This window comes from Syngnathus leptorhynchus, chromosome 3 (assembly GCF_054491065.1).
Source record: "Syngnathus leptorhynchus isolate UIUO chromosome 3, UIUO_Slep, whole genome shotgun sequence".
In the NCBI taxonomy this organism is placed as follows: Eukaryota; Metazoa; Chordata; class Actinopteri; order Syngnathiformes; family Syngnathidae; genus Syngnathus; species Syngnathus leptorhynchus.
The window spans coordinates 21265544-21285762 of record NC_141197.1 but is presented as its reverse complement, the minus strand read 5'-3'; the positions used below and the strand labels follow the sequence as shown (position 1 = coordinate 21285762).

General features: G+C 49.7%; 1 protein-coding gene across 8 annotated transcripts; it reads right to left on the bottom strand.

Annotated features, from left to right (window-relative positions):
- Positions 1 to 10083: 10083 nt before the first annotated feature.
- Positions 10084 to 18996, bottom strand: wdr59 (WD repeat domain 59). 8 transcript variants are annotated; one of them, XM_085908266.1, is made up of 26 exons: positions 18790 to 18992; positions 18567 to 18690; positions 17798 to 17847; positions 17155 to 17290; positions 16990 to 17075; positions 16662 to 16742; positions 16540 to 16577; positions 16347 to 16435; positions 16159 to 16275; positions 15989 to 16066; positions 15673 to 15844; positions 15412 to 15491; positions 15189 to 15327; positions 14401 to 14510; positions 14154 to 14318; positions 13995 to 14090; positions 13764 to 13862; positions 13448 to 13569; positions 13214 to 13367; positions 12973 to 13106; positions 12729 to 12810; positions 12526 to 12638; positions 12272 to 12395; positions 11531 to 11685; positions 11332 to 11474; positions 10086 to 11203 (listed from the first exon to the last, which is right to left on the bottom strand). In XM_085908266.1, the coding sequence occupies exons 2-26, from the start codon at positions 18618 to 18620 to the stop codon at positions 10968 to 10970; spliced, it is 2853 nt and encodes a 950-aa protein (XP_085764392.1). In that variant the 5' UTR covers positions 18621 to 18690; positions 18790 to 18992; the 3' UTR covers positions 10086 to 10967. The 8 variants fall into 8 exon arrangements, with proteins under 8 accessions (XP_085764390.1, XP_085764389.1, XP_085764394.1 ...); XM_085908264.1 differs by having other exon boundaries at positions 10084 to 11203; positions 15198 to 15327; positions 15688 to 15844; positions 16990 to 17290; positions 18790 to 18996; XM_085908268.1 differs by having other exon boundaries at positions 10085 to 11203; positions 15198 to 15327; positions 18567 to 18993.
- Positions 18997 to 20219: the final 1223 nt, after the last annotated feature.

Below are 20219 nucleotides of genomic sequence, written 5' to 3'. Positions count from 1 at the left end.
ACCCCCACCACCACCCACCACCCACCCAACCCCACCACCCACCACCCACCCACCACCCACCCACCACCACCCCCACCCCCACCCACCCACCCACCCACCCACCCACCACCCCACCACCCACCCCACCCACCCACCCACACCCACCCACCCCACACCCACCCACCACCACCCACACCCACCCACCCACCCACCCCACCACCCACCACCCCACACCCACCACCCACCCCACCACCCCACTAACCCTAACCCTAACCCTAACCCTAACCCTAACCCTAACCCTAACCCTAACCCTAACCCTAACCCTAACCCTAACCCTAACCCTAACCCTAACCCTAACCCTAACCCTAACCCTAACCCTAACCCTAACCCTAACCCTAACCCTAACCCTAACCCTAACCCTAACCCTAACCCTAACCCTAACCCTAACCCTAACCCTAACCCTAACCCTAACCCTAACCCTAACCCTAACCCTAACCCTAACCCTAACCCTAACCCTAACCCTAACCCTAACCCTAACCCTAACCCTAACCCTAACCCTAACCCTAACCCTAACCCTAACCCTAACCCTAACCCTAACCCTAACCCTAACCCTAACCCTAACCCTAACCCTAACCCTAACCCTAACCCTAACCCTAACCCTAACCCTAACCCTAACCCTAACCCTAACCCTAACCCTAACCCTAACCCTAACCCTAACCCTAACCCTAACCCTAACCCTAACCCTAACCCTAACCCTAACCCTAACCCTAACCCTAACCCTAACCCTAACCCTAACCCTAACCCTAACCCTAACCCTAACCCTAACCCTAACCCTAACCCTAACCCTAACCCTAACCCTAACCCTAACCCTAACCCTAACCCTAACCCTAACCCTAACCCTAACCCTAACCCTAACCCTAACCCTAACCCTAACCCTAACCCTAACCCTAACCCTAACCCTAACCCTAACCCTAACCCTAACCCTAACCCTAACCCTAACCCTAACCCTAACCCTAACCCTAACCCTAACCCTAACCCTAACCCTAACCCTAACCCTAACCCTAACCCTAACCCTAACCCTAACCCTAACCCTAACCCTAACCCTAACCCTAACCCTAACCCTAACCCTAACCCTAACCCTAACCCTAACCCTAACCCTAACCCTAACCCTAACCCTAACCCTAACCCTAACCCTAACCCTAACCCTAACCCTAACCCTAACCCTAACCCTAACCCTAACCCTAACCCTAACCCTAACCCTAACCCTAACCCTAACCCTAACCCTAACCCTAACCCTAACCCTAACCCTAACCCTAACCCTAACCCTAACCCTAACCCTAACCCTAACCCTAACCCTAACCCTAACCCTAACCCTAACCCTAACCCTAACCCTAACCCTAACCCTAACCCTAACCCTAACCCTAACCCTAACCCTAACCCTAACCCTAACCCTAACCCTAACCCTAACCCTAACCCTAACCCTAACCCTAACCCTAACCCTAACCCTAACCCTAACCCTAACCCTAACCCTAACCCTAACCCTAACCCTAACCCTAACCCTAACCCTAACCCTAACCCTAACCCTAACCCTAACCCTAACCCTAACCCTAACCCTAACCCTAACCCTAACCCTAACCCTAACCCTAACCCTAACCCTAACCCTAACCCTAACCCTAACCCTAACCCTAACCCTAACCCTAACCCTAACCCTAACCCTAACCCTAACCCTAACCCTAACCCTAACCCTAACCCTAACCCTAACCCTAACCCTAACCCTAACCCTAACCCTAACCCTAACCCTAACCCTAACCCTAACCCTAACCCTAACCCTAACCCTAACCCTAACCCTAACCCTAACCCTAACCCTAACCCTAACCCTAACCCTAACCCTAACCCTAACCCTAACCCTAACCCTAACCCTAACCCTAACCCTAACCCTAACCCTAACCCTAACCCTAACCCTAACCCTAACCCTAACCCTAACCCTAACCCTAACCCTAACCCTAACCCTAACCCTAACCCTAACCCTAACCCTAACCCTAACCCTAACCCTAACCCTAACCCTAACCCTAACCCTAACCCTAACCCTAACCCTAACCCTTTTATTTTTAAGAAACCAAATAAACTCAAAAACGAAAACAAAAATTCAAAATTAGAAATTCCAACCGGGCAGGGTGTATAAAAGGACGCGCAAAGCTCAGTGCGTGGAGCGGGAGCGACGAGGAAACAACTCAGCAGCAGTTACCAAAAGTGGATTTACCTGACCCGTGGATTTGTTTGTTTGTGTGCCAGACCTGAGGAAGGCCCTAGCGGCCGAAACGTTGTCAGGGCACACAAATATTTTTGAAAACCGGTGTTATACAGTTCTGGATTTTTACTGCATTTTTTTGAAAAAAATTCCAATAAAAACAGGATTCACAAACAACCTTTTACTTTTTATTGCCAAGGACACTTCCAGAATGGACAGCGACTGGACGACAGTGTGGTATGGACGGCGACGCAAGCAGGCGCGCCAGCACCGGGTGCTGGGGGCGGGATGGGGTCTCGGGGGATGTGCCCGTGCATCTCCCCTCCCCTCCGCTAGGTGGGGGGGGTCTCTATCTCATAAACCTAACCGGCCTGTGCCTCCTTCGGGCCCCCCCTGCCCTACATGCTCCCAGGGTAGCTCGTATGCGAGGGTGGTACGCCAGGGCCAGGGACCGCGACCACCAGATCGCCAACATTTCACCAGCGATGCAGTTCCGGCTAATGGTTGGCGACCGGCGACGGCCGAATTCGGTCGCTTGGTTCGGAAGGCGCACGACCTCATCAGACTGATTCACCATCAGAGCTGCATAGACCCCTATCTGGGGGCCCAACAACCAAAGTCCATCGCCAGGATGGTGGAGGTGCTGTCCACCATGATTAAGCCAGCTTGCCCCACGGCGGAGGTTCTGGAACTGATCATGGGCAACGCAAAGAACTGGGGACACACTACCTGCCAAATCTTGGGGGAACACTACCGGGCTCGTAAGCACATACTTCTGAGCGAATTGGAGGACATTATCACCCCGGATTTTGAGGCCGCCTTTGGGGTGGCGACTAAATGGGCAAAACGGAATTATCCACGAATCTCGGTGGAGACGATTGACGAGGCCAAGTACTGGTTCGAAGGTTGCTGGGAAGACCAGCTTTCGGGGCCGGAAACTGAAGAGCCGGGGGAGGACGACGGTGATTCAAGTGGAGAAGGTGTGGAGATGGACGTCAACGGTGGACAAGAAGGGTCTGACCCTGCTTCACTTCAGACACCCGGACGGTCACGGGAAGAGGATTGCCCTACTCCTGCTCCAGGACGGGAACAGCAGCCAACCCCAACTGATGGCGCTAGGACATATTCCCTCCGACCGCGGAAGACAAAGGTTGGGACCGTCGGACCTGGCCGTGGGCAGCTGACCGGGGTATCCCTAACACGGGACTCCGCTGCGAGTGTTCGAGTCACTGTGCCAGGCCTGGCACCGGGAGGCCGGTCCTTGGTCCCCGTGGCTGTGACTGTCCCTAGCCCCAACCCTAACCCCAACCCTAACCCCAACCCTAACCCTAACCCTAATCCCAACCCTAACCCTAACCCTAACCCTAACCCTAACCCTAACCCTAACCCTAACCCTAACCCAAATCCCCACCCAGCCCATACTGAGCGCAATTTATTCGAGGGGCAGGACAAACATCCTCCAGCTTTCCGTAAGGCCTCCGACAAAACTCAAAAGACGTGCCGGCCTACGCTCACTCGGGGTCAATCACCACAGCTGTCGCCTGCTTACGACCGGGCCCTGGCCACTTTCATGGAATGGTGTGCACCCGAGCGGGCGCCAGGGGATCCGCAATAGACGCACTTGCCAACAAAGACCTACCCCACAACAACGGCCGTCACGGACCCCGATTCCATTTCCAGTTTGTGTTCCACTGGGAACGTAACTTCCAAACGGGAGGCTCAATCCACCGGATTTTATTCGGACCCGTTTTCCTACCTTGGATACTTACCTCAAATTGGAGCCACGCCTCTGGTCTCTGGACCACGCCTACCTAAAGAACTTTGAAATGGACAACCTCAGCAAGCCATGTCGGTGGACGTTTTGAACCGCGGGACCTCCCTACTTGCCTGGGACACTTACCTCCAGTTGGGACCGAGCGACTGATCCTCGGACCGCGCCTACCTGTACAAGCAGTCAAAACCAACAAAGGTCTACCAATTGTCTCTTTGCATAGTTTACAGGGGCCCGCAATACCCTAACCCTAACCCTACCTGGATTTTTCAGTTACCTATAGTAAGTCAGATAAAAACCTAAGAAAATTAAAACAAAACTTTTTTTACAAAAAAAATTGATAAATTTAGGAACACAGGAGGAACAATTATAGAAAAAATGAAAAATAAAAATAACAAAAAAATTTTTTACAAAAAAAATTTTCTTACAAAAAGTATTATTAATGATAATAATAATAATTGTAATAATAATAATAATTATTATAGTAACACTGACATCTAGTAAAACAAAACAAATAAACCTTACTGAAACAATATTCAAGTTCATAATTTACAATTTCTACCGCCATTTAGCAGCGTTTTTTGGGCTAGAACCAGTTTTATTTTTAAGAAACCAAATAAACTCAAAAACGAAAACAAAAATTCAAAATTAGAAATTCCAACCGGGCAGGGTGTATAAAAGGACGCGCAAAGCTCAGTGCGTGGAGCGGGAGCGACGAGGAAACAACTCAGCAGCAGTTACCAAAAGTGGATTTACCTGACCCGTGGATTTGTTTGTTTGTGTGCCAGACCTGAGGAAGGCCCTAGCGGCCGAAACGTTGTCAGGGCACACAAATATTTTTGAAAACCGGTGTTATACAGTTCTGGATTTTTACTGCATTTTTTTGAAAAAAATTCCAATAAAAACAGGATTCACAAACAACCTTTTACTTTTTATTGCCAAGGACACTTCCAGAATGGACAGCGACTGGACGACAGTGTGGTATGGACGGCGACGCAAGCAGGCGCGCCAGCACCGGGTGCTGGGGGCGGGATGGGGTCTCGGGGGATGTGCCCGTGCATCTCCCCTCCCCTCCGCTAGGTGGGGGGGGTCTCTATCTCATAACCCTAACCCTAACCCTAACCCTAACCCTAACCCTAACCCTAACCCTAACCCTAACCCTAACCCTAACCCTAACCCTAACCCTAACCCTAACCCTAACCCTAACAAAAACCCTAACAAAAACCCTAACAAAAACCCTAACCCTAACCCTAACAAAAACCCTAACCCTAACCCTAACCCTAACCCTAACCCTAACCCTAACCCTAACCCTAACAAAAACCCTAACCCTAACAAAAACCCTAACCCTAACAAAAACCCTAACCCTAACCCTAACCCTAACCCTAACAAAAACCCTAACCCTAACCCTAACCCTAACCCTAACCCTAACCCTAACAAAAACCCTAACCCTAACCCTAACCCTAACAAAAACCCTAACCCTAACAAAAACCCTAACCCTAACAAAAACCCTAACCCTAACAAAAACCCTAACCCTAACAAAAACCCTAACCCTAACAAAAACCCTAACCCTAACCCTAACAAAAACCCTAACCCTAACCCTAACCCTAACAAAAACCCTAACCCTAAGAACCACCTTAGCTCCAAGACCTTACAAAAACCTTAGCACCTAGCCCTTACAACAACCTTGACACAGAGACCTTACAACAACCCTAACCCTGACAACAACCTTAGAACCTAGACCTTACAACAACCCTTGCTCCAAGACCTTACAACAACCCTAGTACTGAGACCATACAACAATTCTAGCACCAAGACCTCACAACAACCTGAGCACCTAGACCTTACAATAACCTTAGCATCTAGACCTCAGCCTAACCTGAGCCCAACAAAAATACAGAGTATGACATCAGAAAAAAACAGCATGACATCACAAATGACAAACACATCTCACTGAGGACATCACATTGCCCCACGTGCTCTTGAAATAACTTGGCCAATGCATTTGTCTATTTGATTTGCTGCAATTCCAAATTTCAAAGAATGGTGAATAATCTTAACATGATACTTAATAGGACATATTGAACACTATTTTGAATAAATTAGTTAATGATGTCGTTTCAATTATGATTTTGTATAAATACTAGGTATAAAGAGAAAATCTATTACACCTAACACACAACTTTGGATCTTTTGAATGAACAAAGTCGTTTAAATTATGCTTTTAGATAAATACTAGGCATACACATGGGCCAGTTTACATGTTTGAACACGAGAGGGAAGACTTGTTTAATTTATTTAAAATCGATTTTGACATAACTCTTCTTAATTACAGATTAAACACAGCTTTAGATGTTTTGAATAAAGTCATTTAAAATTAAGATTTTAGATAAATACTAGGTATAAACATAAGATCTACACAAAATGGGCAGTTAACTTGTTTGCGTTAAATCGATTTTGATACTATGTTTGTTCCCAGGCAAAAGTGGATGTGCTGCAATTCCAAATTTCACCACATGGTTGTGCCAAATCTTGACTGAAAGGATATATTAAACACTTAGTTGAATTGATAGAAATTGGTAATAAGACATAGTGTACTAACATGAAATCTTTTCTGAATTAAAGTTAGTTTGAATATGCTTTTGAATATTTTTAGGTCTACAGTTATGCATAATTTGAGCAGTGTGATAATCTCCCAAATCTTTGAATTTAAGAATTGGTGATTTAAGAAATAGCTTGTTAATATGTTCAAGGAAGGTAATCAGATTTGTTTATCATTCTAATGGACTTCTTTTAAAAACTATTCTGGATTGCAACTTTGGATCTTTTCTTATATTACTTTGCAACAATATACTCGGTGACAGATTAGGGTATAGTATAATCACAAATATTAATTTAAGAGTGTCCACACAATTTAGTTAGGGTTATGTGTTTAATCAATTCCTGTTAGACATGCTTTGGGTATTTATAAGGATTAAACAGCAATGTTATTCAACAGTGATTATTTATTATTGATTGACATGGTATTTGTTGAATCAGAATCATTTATACCTATATCACAATGATTTATCATTACTTAACATGTATTCCATATGAATGTTTTATCCATATTTTGTGTGTAATCAACATGGAAAAGTGTGGTATCAATGTAATTCGTTTGAGAAGGGACACTAGGAGTTAATTGAAATACTGTTGGTGGATTGCGTGGGATCAAACACGGCCGTCTGCAGCCAGTGGAAGTTTTAATAGGAGACGTTTAACATAAATGGAGGAAGAAAGGGTTACTCACTTGAGACGTCTTCGCCAACGTCCAACCATTGTAGCTCCTGGTCAATGATGCGAGCCTCCAACTGATTTTTAATTCTTCTTACAGTGGAAAACGTGCAGCCAACAAACACCGTGGAACCTACAGAAAGAAAACAAAACATTAACATTTAGCCTCAACCAACATTCACAGACACAACGCAACGTGACTACGTTTCAGCTAGGGTTAGCTTCACAGTTACACACTACTATTGCACAGTGAACGCGAGCTGCATCGACAGCTTTAGTCAAACTACGCAAAAGTAAATCTCTTTAAACAGAATGAGTTGTTTTTACCCTGTACGCTCTAGACCAGGGGTGGGCAATTATTTTTTCCATGGGGCCACATGAGAAACTGAAAATATTGTGGAGGGCCGGCCACAAGGCTGAACTCAATTCTTCATATTATTAATTGCATTTCTTTATAAAAAGCAGTAAATAACATTATTTTTGACAAGCTGCTAAGAGTATATATCTTAATTAAGTCATGAAAAAGTGAGTTTTCCTTGCAAAAAATGTCATTTATTCAATCAAATATTCCCAAAACAATGGTAAACAAAATGTGAACGTTTTTTACGACCTGTGACATTTATCCAATAAACTTAGATGCAGGCAATCAGGTAATCAATATCTCTGAAGAAAAGCATGTACATGACTGCGATGTAATATTATCTAAGACTGTAAATTAGAGTTAAATAAAGTTATTTTTTAATCAACGCAATCATTTACAACCTTTGACCAGGAAGAATCGTCGAAACTCGGCGTATGTGGCAGGAACCTGACGACAAAGTCGACGTCCCCCCCACACACGCACACTCACTCGCTCGCTTTTCAGGGCTACAAAATTACTTATTTAAAAAAAAAAAAAAAAAAAGAATTGTATCTACCGTGTACGCTCAAGACGGTCCAGTTGCAAGCAGGAAATAAAGATATTTCTGTTGATAATCCTCATGTTTGTATCCGCGGATTTGAATCTTGGCGGGAGTTACGCCTATCACGTCATTTCGCGGCACATGACTGCGACGTAATATGACCTAAAACTGTAAATTACAGTTAAATGATGTTTTTTTTTTAATCAACGTAATGATTTACAACCTATGACCAGGAAGAATCGTCGAAATTCGGCGTCCGTGGCAGTCAGCAGACGACGAATTGGACGTCCCCCCCACACACGCACACTCACTCGCTTTTCAGGGCTACAAAAGTACTTATTTTTTTTAAAAAAAAGGGGGGGGAAAAAGAGTTGTATGTACCGTGTACGCTCAAGACGGTCCAGTTGCAAGCAGAAAATAAAGATATTTCTGTTGATAATCCTCATGTTTGTATCCGCGGATTTGAATCTTGGCGGGAGTTACGCCTATTCACGTCATTTCGCGGCATATGACTGCGACGTAATATGATCTAAAACTGTAAATTACAGTTAAATTATTTTTTTTTTTTTATCAACGTAATGGTTTACAACCTATGACCAGGAAGAATCGTCGAAATTCGGCGTCCGTGGCAGTCAGCAAACGACGAATTGGACGTCCCCCCCCACACACGGACACTCACTCACTCGCTGGCTTTTCAGGGCTACAAAAGTAATTGTTTTACAAAAAACAATGAGTTGTATTTACCGTGTACGCTCAAGACGGTCCAGTTGCAAGCAGAAAATAAAACATTTCTCTTGTTAATCGTCATGTGACTAACCGCTCTGTGTCGCTTCGCGCTACAGCCTACTCCCCGTCGAAAGCCACGCCCACGGATTTGAGTCTCTTCTTCTTCTTTTTCTTCTTCTTCTTCTTCTGGATTTGAATCTCAGCGGAAGTTCCGCCTATTTACGTAATTTCCGTGACACATGACTGCGACGTAACATTATCTAAAACGGTAAATTAGAGTTAAATACAATTTTCTTTTTTAATCAATGCAATCATTTACAACCGTTGACCAGGAAAAAAAATCGTGGAAATTTGGCGTCTGTGACGACAGTTGCAGCCATGTCCGCGTCACATGACTGCGACGTGGCAACGTCATATAGCAACCACTGTTTTGTTTAGTAGACTTATAGTAATTATGCATTGGCAAAATTGTGCACTGGTTAGCCAGTCCACCTCTGAAACATTATGTTGCGGGTTCAAGGCCCGTCTTCGCACTTTGTTTTTCTCTCTTGTCTGTATGTATATACGTACATTAATATTCGAACAGCGAATCCACTTCCTAGTTCCGTGTTGCGAGCCACGCCCACCTATTTGAATTTTGGCGGAAGTTCCGCCTACTGACGTAATTTCCGCCACGACTGCGACGTGCAAGACGTCATATAGAAAGCGCTGTTTTATTTACGCCTGCATTTGTCATAAGTTGACATAATGGCGCATTTGCTAGCATGTCCACCTCTTAAGCACAAAGATGCAGGTTTGAGGCCTGTCTCAGTTATTTTTCTTTTCTCCCTTGTCTGTATGTATATACTTTATTTTTTATTGTTTTCTTACTAAGGATATCTTATCTCCGGGTTTATTCAGACAAGAAAAGCCCGCTTGTTTGGTGCAGACTAAAAGAGGACTTTTTATTTTCTCTCATTGATCCAGCATGTTTGCCATCGGGCACACCATTTCTTGTTTATGTGAATCAAACAAATACATTAATTGTAAATAGAAAATAAATAAATAAAAATGGAAGAGTGGGCGGCGGGTGCACTGGGGACGAAAGCAGCCACGGCACCGTCAGGGGTTTTAGGACCAAGAGGGCCTCAGAAATGGGAGGTCCGTACCTCCCGCTGCGCCTTCTAGAGTAGGTTTCAATACTCACAACCTAACCGGCCAGTGGCTCCTCCCGGCTTCCCTCACAATAACAGTCCCCGACACCGCTCGTTCGTCCACAGAAGCCAACAGGGACAACCTTGTCAGTCCAGTGTCGGAAAGGGCCGAAAAATAAATTGACATAGTGACTTTTTTTTATTATTCTATTCATGTTATGCCAAAACAGCATAGCAAAATTGCTTATTTGGAGCTTTGCGCTGGATTTACGGTACAATGATTTTAAGGATGTGTCATCACTGATTGCAAAGCTTGTTCACATATTTCCGGCTAGATATTATTTTCTCCATTTGTACCTACTGCATCAGTAACCAGTAGTGTGAAAATGTTTTACCAATAATCGTTCCAGGAAATTCCACTAACTTCATTCATAGAGGTTGAAAATGATCCTTTTCATTTTATTAAGAAAACAAACCATCATGCACACATCATGTTAAAATCTACTATTCTTCGGGTCGGCCAGATCTCTGTCGACATATCCTTGGTTTCAGTCCAGATTCCGGTTAGCTCGCATAGCAGCAGGCAAGGGTTTGCTTCCTGATACATTTTTTTGGGTTGAAATGAGATTATAATGAGCACAATTACTATTCCTATTGATCTGGTGTGCATGGCGGTGTACTGTACGATCTTGAATTATTGGCCAGCCCAAATATGAACCTACTGCTCCTTTATGGCTCCAAGGGCATTGTGATACCCTCGAGTTGACTGTCGGCCGGAAAAAACGTGACATCATTTACGTTGAGGCTCCGCGCACTCACATGCAATTCTCTCCCAGAACTTTGTGAACGGGTTGCAGACAGGGCATCGGGTCAGCCGATGCGGCGTTCACGCCGGCCGACCGACCGACCGACCGGCTGACAGAAGTTGTTCTGCGCCGTCAGAAGTTGCTCTGCTGCAGACAGCGGCAGCCACACCCGGCCGGACACTGCTCCTGCTTCCGGAACCAGTCCATCATGTGACCCGTGTGGCCGCCGTGGCCGCACCCGAGGCAGAAATGGGAAGAGCCCCGCACGGCCACGTGACACACCACACATTGGAAGCTCAGGCGCTTGCAGGCCGCACACTGCGTGCCGCGACTGGGACTGCCGCAGTGGCAGCATAGCACGCACAACTCTGGAAACACAAGGCGCCGCACCGCGACAAGGAAGTTGGCGTCAGGTCATGACAAAAGCAAGATGGACAAGATGGAAGTTTGCGTTGTCTGTGAAAGGGGCAGGAAACCAAGCGCGGGGACCACGTACCAACGCCTTGGTGCGGCTCGGGCGGACAGGAAGCAAACTTGAGCACGTCGGCGCGCTTGTCTCGCAGGTCCCACCGATAGAGAATTTCCGCGTAGCATTTCTTAAAGTCGTCAAACTGCGGCGTGTTGGTCGGGTCCAAAAGTCTGCGGGCGAGCACATCGTAAGCTCTATTTTGGGGGAAGGGTTAGGACGCTTTTACCTTCGGTTCATGTCGTGCCGCTCGCGCTCCCGTTCCCTCGGCTCGGCGTGTCCCCGGCTGCCGTGGCGGGCGTCTTCGGGGGACTCGCTGCGGGCAAGAGCCTGTTCCGGCTGTTCCCGACACCCAAACGCCATAGTCGACTCGCTCGGGCCAGCCTGAACAAAAGTCACGTGACGTCACTCGCTGCGCCGGCGTGACCTTCTTTTTGTTTTCAGCCGCTTACTGGTCCGTGACGACGCGGCGGGTGGCCGACCGCCTGAGATTCCGGGCGACTGTATCCTTGCCTTCTCTGTCTAACCCTAACTCCCCCCAACGCCAACGAAACAGAATAACGACCGCCGGTTTGACATTTTTGCTTCCGCCGAGCTGCCGGCGCGACGCATTATCGAAGCTACAAAAAGTTCCCAAAATGAGGAACCGGATCCCGATGGAAATGTTTGTCAGCATAAAGCCCGGTCGACGGACTGATGATGACGGCCTGGTGCCGGGGCCGCTGACAAATGACAGACAGGCAAAAATTGCGAGCCTCTGCTATTGTCGTGTGACTATAAATGTCAAAAATGCCTCCTCCGCGTTGGCAGGCGCAGGCTTTGGTGCTCGCACGCTATTCCTGCTGACTGCAACAAACGGTATAGAGTCAGACCGCACCGCGACCGCCTGCCCGCGTCGCACATCTGCCGGCTGCCTAGGCCATGTGACATCAGACAGGGCTGTAAATGGAGTGGGCGTGTCCATACTTACAAAGTGCGCTTGGCGTGACTGCGGCGTGGCGTGCGTCACTTCCACGTTGGCGCCCGAGTCGGTAAAGACGCTGCATAGCATGGCGAGCGTCTGCACGTCACTCATGTGACTGTAGTGCTCTACGCTGAGTAGGGAAGAGGAGGGAAGGCTTAGGACGTCCTACACGTTCACATACATGTCATATTATATATTCCCGTCTGGTCGTGACAAGATAGCAGGTCGGCGCTGACCGGTATCCGGCGGCGGCAACTCACAGCGTCTCCAGTAGGCGGCGACCAAACGGATGACTGGCCCAGGGTGAGTCTGCGTCAGGGTCCGAATCGGGAGTCAGGCCTCGACCGGTCGCCGCCGAGGCCAGAGCCCACACCTGAAGGCACGCGCGCACAGATATACGTCCTACGCATTGCCGTACACATTTACAATTTACCGGCACACGCGGCATCTTCTCATCCCGTACCTTGGCCACGTCACGGCGTCCGACGGCCAGTGCGGCGGCGGCGTTCTTCTGGCACGTGTCCTCCGTGTCACTCGTGTTCAGGCTGTGGACAACAGCCCGTGTTGGGACTAATAATCATGCATCCCATTTCAATAGCGCTTTTCTGGACCCTCACAGACGCACGAGGTGTTCTTTTTGACACCCTCGAGTTGACTGTCGGCCGGAAAAACGTGACATCATTTGCATTGGGGCTCCACCCACTCACATGTAATTCTCTCCCAGAACTTTGTGAACGGGCAGCAGACAGGAAATTTCCTGGATGATGACCTTCCCCGCCAACTTGATGGAGCGCCCACCGCAGTCCGCGCCGTCCCTTTTGCTCTTGTAGCGCCGCGATTTCTGGAGGACGCACGCACGCGCACGCACACACACACACGCTCACTTCAACACTCCAAACAGCCGCCTGCGCATGAACGTGTTGTGTCTCGCGTGTACGTGCATATTACCCGCTCTTTGTAGTAGAAGGAGGAGATGGAGACTGTGTCTTTGTCGGCCCGAGTGGGGCTACCGCTATAAAGTCGGAGCGTGTTCTGCGACTCGGAGCGAATTTTCATGGGCGTCAAGACGCCGCTGTGGTAGGCCGACAGAGCCGACAGGGACCTGACAGGCGTGGGAAATGCACATGTTGCGCATTACGTAGTCACGCCGGTCGGTGCCCAAACCTGCAGCAAGGTCGCTACCTGGGCGTGGGTTCGGTGGGCGGGGCCACGCGGTGCATGCTGATTGGCCGAGTGAAGTAAACCAGACACCCGGTGCCGCAGAAGCGAGCGCCCGAGGTGCGCGGGAAGGGAATGTTGGCGTCCTGCAAACACAACGCCCGCCGCAAAAACAGCAAAGTGTCAGGTGTGTGTGCAGATCGTACTTTGCAAAGCAATTTCTTGACGGCCAGAGTCCCGCCGGTGTTGGGGCCTAGCTGTGCCAAACGCCGCCGAGCTCACGCAAACAGGCCGCGCGACCCTCGGTGGCGGCTCCGGTCGTCTGCCCCGCCCTGCTTACCTGGTAGGACCCGTAGGTGTTGATGACTCGCGGGAAGGCCTGCAGCGTCGGAGCTACGGGATTGGACAGCACGAAAGGTCTTGAGGACGGGCTGTCCTCCTGTGAAGACGACACGCACAAACAGGCAGGCGCCTTTCTAATACGTCGATCCGTTCACTTTTTGGGTAGGAACCTTATTTTTGGAAGAAAAAAAAAAAAAGACAAGGGTTTCCTATCTTGCCGTCTTCTCACCACGACGGACTCCAGGCAGGACACGAGCTTCCGGACACAAGGTTCTAGACAGTTTTGGTTCCTCTTCACCTTCTGCAGGGACACGTCACTCAGGACCTGAAAGACGAGACGCTCGTGAGGACGCGGCAGGGACGCAGCGGCTCGAGGAGCGCGTCCTACTTTGTGGATCTTTGTCTTCATGGCGGCAGAGATGCTCGTCGGAGAGAGAAACTGAAAGGTGGGGGCGCTGTTGTTGGGATATTGTCCCGGGAACTTCATGAGCAGGCGGACCTGATGAGCCCCGAAGTGAGCCGACACTACGCAGCTGCAGTTCACCGCATCCATCTAAAAAATAATAATAATAATAAATCCCACTCAGTATAAACAAACGGGCGTCTGCCATCGCTGTGTTTGCGTGGTCTCTCACCTCCACGTTGACGTTCCTGATCTGCAGGTTGACCAAGGAGAATTCCTGCTGGAGTGTTTGAGCCAGGCCGGAAGACGCCGCCGCTGTTGAGTCCCGCCCGCCGTCTTGATCTGAGGATGGAGCGCAGATGTGAGCCAATCCATCTTTCGGAGGTGTCAGACGTTTTCGTCGAGCAACAATGAGGAGCCGCAGCCCTGTCCCGACTGAGCTCCCGTTTGAGATGGAATGTTGCTGTTGTTGCCATCACTAACGACCGCTTTCAGTCTGCCAAAGAAAAGACATCCATTTTGGCATCCGACGTCACGGAGCGAGCCAGGAGGGGAAAGCGACCAGGTGGAGGAGAGTGGCCAGGAGGAGGGGAGTGGCCAGGTGGGGAGAGTGGCCAGGTGGGGAGAGTGGCCAGGTGGGGAGAGTGGCCAGGTGGGGGGAGTGGCCAGGAGGGGGGAGCGGCCAGGAGGGGGCAGCGGCCAGGAGGGGGTGGGGGGAGGGTGGGGGGTGGACGGTCAGGAGGGGGATGCGGCCAGGCCAGGAGAGGTCCTCAGCTGGGAGGCGGAGACAATGCGTTGGAACGGCATCCAAGTGACTATTTTCTGTTTTAAACCGCTTTTCTACAGACATCCGTGGCGGTAGCCGTCCAGCGGTGAAAGCGAGGCCCCAAAGCGCAGAGACGGCAGCACAATCCCTGCTTTCAAACAATGCCGCAATATCAGGCCAGCTCTAGCGTAAGCCCAGTGGAGGCCCAGGGCTTTTGTGTCTTCTCCCTCCCGACACGAGCGGACGGAACGTACGTGCGTCACCTTGAGGATGAGGCCCGACGGGAATTCTGGCGCGCTGTCCGTCAGAATCGGTGGACGTCAGCGACTTTTCCGACTCCGCCATGGCCGCCGCGCCGTCCGCCAGCTCGTCCGGCAGGTCGCTCAGGCACAGCTGCAGCGCAACAAACACAATGACGGCGGTGAGCAGTGGCCGCGGCGGCTACGGTGGCCGCTCGGTCGCGGGGTCAAGGTTGACCTTTTGGAGCTGCGGGTCCACCCTCCATATCCTCAACGTCTGATCTCTGGACCACGTCACCAGCTGGAAGTCTTTGCAACCTGACAAACAAGCATGGCCGTCGACCAGTCAGCTTTCAGGTGAAACAGAAAAGAGTCCCTGTCCAAACTTGCTGTTTGGAGTTCTTGACTTAGGAAGCAGTCAAGAAGCAGTCCTTCCATCACAGAGATCGGCTAAAACTTCTGGAAGGCATCGACGTGCGCGTGTCGGTGATGTGCGTACGTGCGTGACCTTGACCTTCCTTCTGCGGCCTCCACTGGAACTCCAAGATGACGTCGTCGTGTCCCACGAAGGCGTGGACAGGACTGTTCAGGTCCAGTGTGGACCACAGGAGGAGACTGTTCTCGCGCCGCAGCTGAGGAACCATAACTGTGACCAGCCCATTGGAGAAGGGCTGAAATACGTACGCACACAATAAACACACACACACACACACACACACAATAAACACACTTGTGCGTTCAACAAACAGACTGACAGACAGACAGACATGAGCGTTTGCAGACGGGCGACGAGCACGGCGTCATGGCGTCCTGACCGTGTATCGGGCCTTCCACACAGGAACCTGACATGACAAGATGTTCAAGTACTTCCTGGGCTGCCGGTAGTCCCAAAACTGCACAAACACACACACGCGCGTGTGCACGGACCAGGTGACAAACAGGAAGGCATTGTGCGCATGTGAGTGCGTGTGTGCGTGCCTCTAACCCTGACGGAGTTATCCTGACTACTGGTGGCCAGGATGAACTCGTGCTCCGGGTGCCAGTCCAGCCCGTGGATCTTGGACAGGTGCGCCGCCACATATTCGCACGCTGTGTTGGGTTTCTGTAAAGATGCGCGCAGAAGAGCCGCTTGAGTTTGTCAGCGTGTTGGCTGGCACGCTTGCGCCACCTCACCCGTCTGTCCCAGATGCGCACGTCCCCGTCATGACTGGACGCCAGCACGTCACGGCTCCTGCGGTTCCACTTGACCTGAGAGGCACCGGCTGACCGCAACAAACGCGGCGGAGTAAAAAAGGGCCTTCCGGACGTGCTCGCTCAATGGAGCGACCAAAGTGTCGCGGCCATTTCTTTGTTTGTTTGCACTCACCGACAGCAGACAGCGCCACAGCGGGTTTGCGCGTATCTCTGTGGGGACAGAGGGACAAGACCAAAACAAAACAAAAAAGGCTGTGTGAGCTAGCGCAAAGCAAGTTAGCGCAACCTTCTCACCTGATGTCCCAGATGTACATATACGTGTCCACCGAGCTGCTAACCAGGAACTCGGCTTCGAAGCACGACCAGTCCAGATCGCTGAGCGAGCGAGCAAGCGAGCGCGCCCGTCGCATCAAGTCACGTGTTAGAAAAGAAAAACAAATTGTCAACTTTGTATTAGGTGACATCAAACACGCTCGCGTGATTCCCGCCTGTCCTCCGTGCGGTCACGTGACCTCACGTGACATCACAACTTCCTCAAGTTACACGTGGCACCACACTGTGACATGATCTCACGTGTCATCACACGTTGCAAATGATCCGCGCAGCCTAGGAGGTCACGTACCTGATGACTCGCGTGTGGCCTGACAGCGACGTGTGGACGCTTCCTACGCCGTCCTTCCACGAATACAACTCCACGCGTTGGTTGCTCTGGAAACACAAAGAGGCACAGAGCAAGCGATAGCAAAGCGAGGTCGGGCTCGGGCAGCGTCGGTCGGGGGAAACGGACCGAGGCGGCAAAGACGTGCGCCTGAGAGCGGTGTGGGTTCCACTGGACAGTGCCCACGTCCCACTTGCTCTGGCGAGACATCTTCTTGGCCAGCTCCGACGGCGCCTCCAGGTTGACCACATACAGGAAGCGGCGCCTGGCGGGAAGGGCAGCCCATAAAGAAGGCCACGTTGTGGCAAGTGCGGCTTCCCCGAACCCGGCCGATCCACGGCCACTCGAAAGCTTGACCACCCTCCCCGCGAGGTCATCGGGCTGCTTGCGTTCTCGCCATTGTTAGGACTGCTGATGTCTATGACTCTACAGTCAAAATGCAACTTGCACCCTAACGGCAAAACAAAATATGAGGCGGTAGCTGCTTCTTTTGATTGTCAATCGCATGTGGTTCTTTTTTGAGGAGTGGGTCTGCTACGTGTCTGAGAATTCAGATATATGAAGACACTCGTCTGTTCATTCAGTCACTACAAAAGAGACGTGTTGAACTATTTTGGCCTTTTTGAAAAGGGCCTTTTTGCCGTCACCATGCACCTGTACGCTTCTAAGCGGTAACGGCCACCGGGACGACATCGTCCCTGATGTCGGTCGCCAATGTCGGCCTTATTTGAGACGGCAGGCAAGCGAGCGCCACGTTCGGCGAGGGACTTACCCAGAAAGCACGGCGTGCGAGCCCAGGCAGTCCACGGACATGGTGGTCGCCTGGCAACACAGCATGACAAGACGTCAATGTGTTGACGGGAGGCCGTATTTCACACAAGTGTTGCGAAGCCTATCGTAGCCCGATGTGACACGCTGCCAATTTAAAAACTAAAATCGAAATTATTGGCGGCTCGGTGGCGCACTGGGTAGCACGTCCGCTTCACAGTTAGGAGGGTGGAGGTTCGATCCCACCTCCGGCCCTTCCTGTGTGGAGTTTGCATGTTCTCCCCGTGTCCTCGTGGGTTTTCTCCGGGTACTCCGGTTTCCTCCCACATCCCAAAAACATGCTCGGTAGGCCGATTGAAGACTTTAAATTATCCCTAGGTATGAGTGCAAGTGCGGATGATTGTTCGTCTCCGTATGCCCTGCGATCGGCTGGCAACCGGTTCAGGGTGTCCCCCGCCTACTAGGCTCCAGCACGCCCGCGATCCCCGTGGGGACAAAGCGGTTCAGAAAACGGATGGATGGATGAATCGATTTATTGCCGTTGTCTAAGAAAGGTAGCTTTACAACCAACATTTTTTTTTCCGGTGCGTCGATGCAACATCAAACAAATGGTACTACTAACAATTAAAACTCAATGTGGAAACGCATACACAACGTGGCATATACAAACTAGCGAGGCATTTTGACCTCTGGAGTTATTCAAATGTTTCGAAAATATTGGTCGGCACGTACGAAACTTAGTTCGAGTTAGAAAAAGCACCGCACGATCGCACCTGCGCGTCTCGAAACTCCAACACCACATTCTCGCTGCTCCAGCGCGCCGCCATCTTGTTGGACCGACCCGGACGTCAACAAATCGTCACGTGACAATAGCCCTCTCGTAATGCCACGCCCTGTCTGGGAGGTAGGCACATGGGTCTCGGGTTTTTCAGACATATCTGCTTTCCTACTGGCCCTTTTCTTGTCTTGAATGAAAGAAAGATTTTCGAAGCATACCGTATAGCCACTTGTCGGACGTCCTCAACAAACAAACCGCAAGAAAATTCTGCCAGTTCGGATGTTTTGAAGCGTGCTCATGGCATGCACTGTTTTGAGACTCCCGGTTCAAGACGGCGGCCATACTGCACGTCCCTTTAATTCGCTCTCCCACCTCAGGCTTCATATGTGGTGAAAACTGGGTCGGTGTCGAAAAGAACTCCGCAGTAAACGTTGTTCTAGTTGAATCTGTGACCGGAGGAAGATAAAAGAACATAAATGTTGCGTATGGAATTTAATGTGCTCCAATAAGCAAAACAAAAGTAAACAATTGTGTTGGTTCGCTACATAGCGCTGCCGCATGTTTCTGAATTTGACCATTTAAGAGTTGTTGCTTTTTGCTCAATCTAATCGTGATTTGTGGCGCCGCTAGATTATCTTTAGTCACGTGACAAGGGGAGTGTTGGCAGAATTCACACTGACGCCTGTGCGCCACTCTGCCAGGGGACGTGTTCGGAGAAGGTTCGCCGCGCTCCCGCATTTCCGAACGTAGCAGCACTGACTGGCGCACCGCGTCTCCAGTCAGAGTGCCGAGTGCACGCACTAGCACTCCGTTTTTTTGTAGTGATGGCTCCGGCAACACCGATGCGTCGGCGCATGTGTCGAGCTCATAGAGCGGAGCCCCGTGTCCGTGCGCGTAGCGCTTTAGGAAAAGTCACGTGACCGAACGACCAGCAGTTTCGTCTGTCAAGGAAGCGCATTGTCAACAGGATGGATCTGCTAAAACCATATCTGACCTTTTGCGGTTCATCCTCGAAGTTATCAAGAATTATGGAGCAGCCCCAAGTCAGATACTGGGACAATCAAAAGACAAGACCCACTACACTGCACTCCAGCCTCATCTGTGGCGTCCGTGTGAGTGGGTGTTTTCAACGGCGGGAGAAAATGTGTCCAAAAAGCGCAACAGGCTCAATTTCAAAACATTTGAAAAAAAAAAAAACCTTAGTTTTAAATACAAAATGGTAAATAATTTTTTTTTTTTTTTTAATAATCTCAGTGCACAAGCATCCTCTTTCACAACACGTTCACTTAGATTTTCACGTTATGATACATTATTGATTGACTGTAACTAAAAAATAAAATGTTTTGAATTGAAATGAATATGTGAAAGAATACAATTTAAAATATAATTACTTCAATGAATGAATGTATATACTAGGTCATCAAAGCAGTGTCAGTCGAGTCTGTCAACTAGGTTACCTGTGGTATTTTTAAGGTCCAGCAGGTGTCAGCAGCCAGCGACAGTGTCAATACAGTTTGGCAATGTGTCGAAACGATACACGACGCCTCATGTAGCCATCACTCTTGGGCCTCTTGTTATCTGATGAATTTAAACCGTACCCGTGTGTTTCTCCCTGCCGGTGCCTACTGTTGTTGTCTCCCGTCTGCGG

Bases quoted from the DNA above. Each gene is read 5' to 3' on its own strand.
- wdr59 (XM_085908263.1), bottom strand. From the start codon at position 18,595: ATGTGGTGTTGGAGTTTCGAGACGCGCAG. The intron at 16,436-16,539 runs GTGAGTGCAAAC...TGTTGCGGTCAG, and splicing joins TGTGGCGCTGTCTGCTGTCG to CCGGTGCCTCTCAGGTCAAG. The intron at 15,328-15,411 runs GTCAACCTTGAC...GTTGCGCTGCAG, and splicing joins TGGACCCGCAGCTCCAAAAG to CTGTGCCTGAGCGACCTGCC.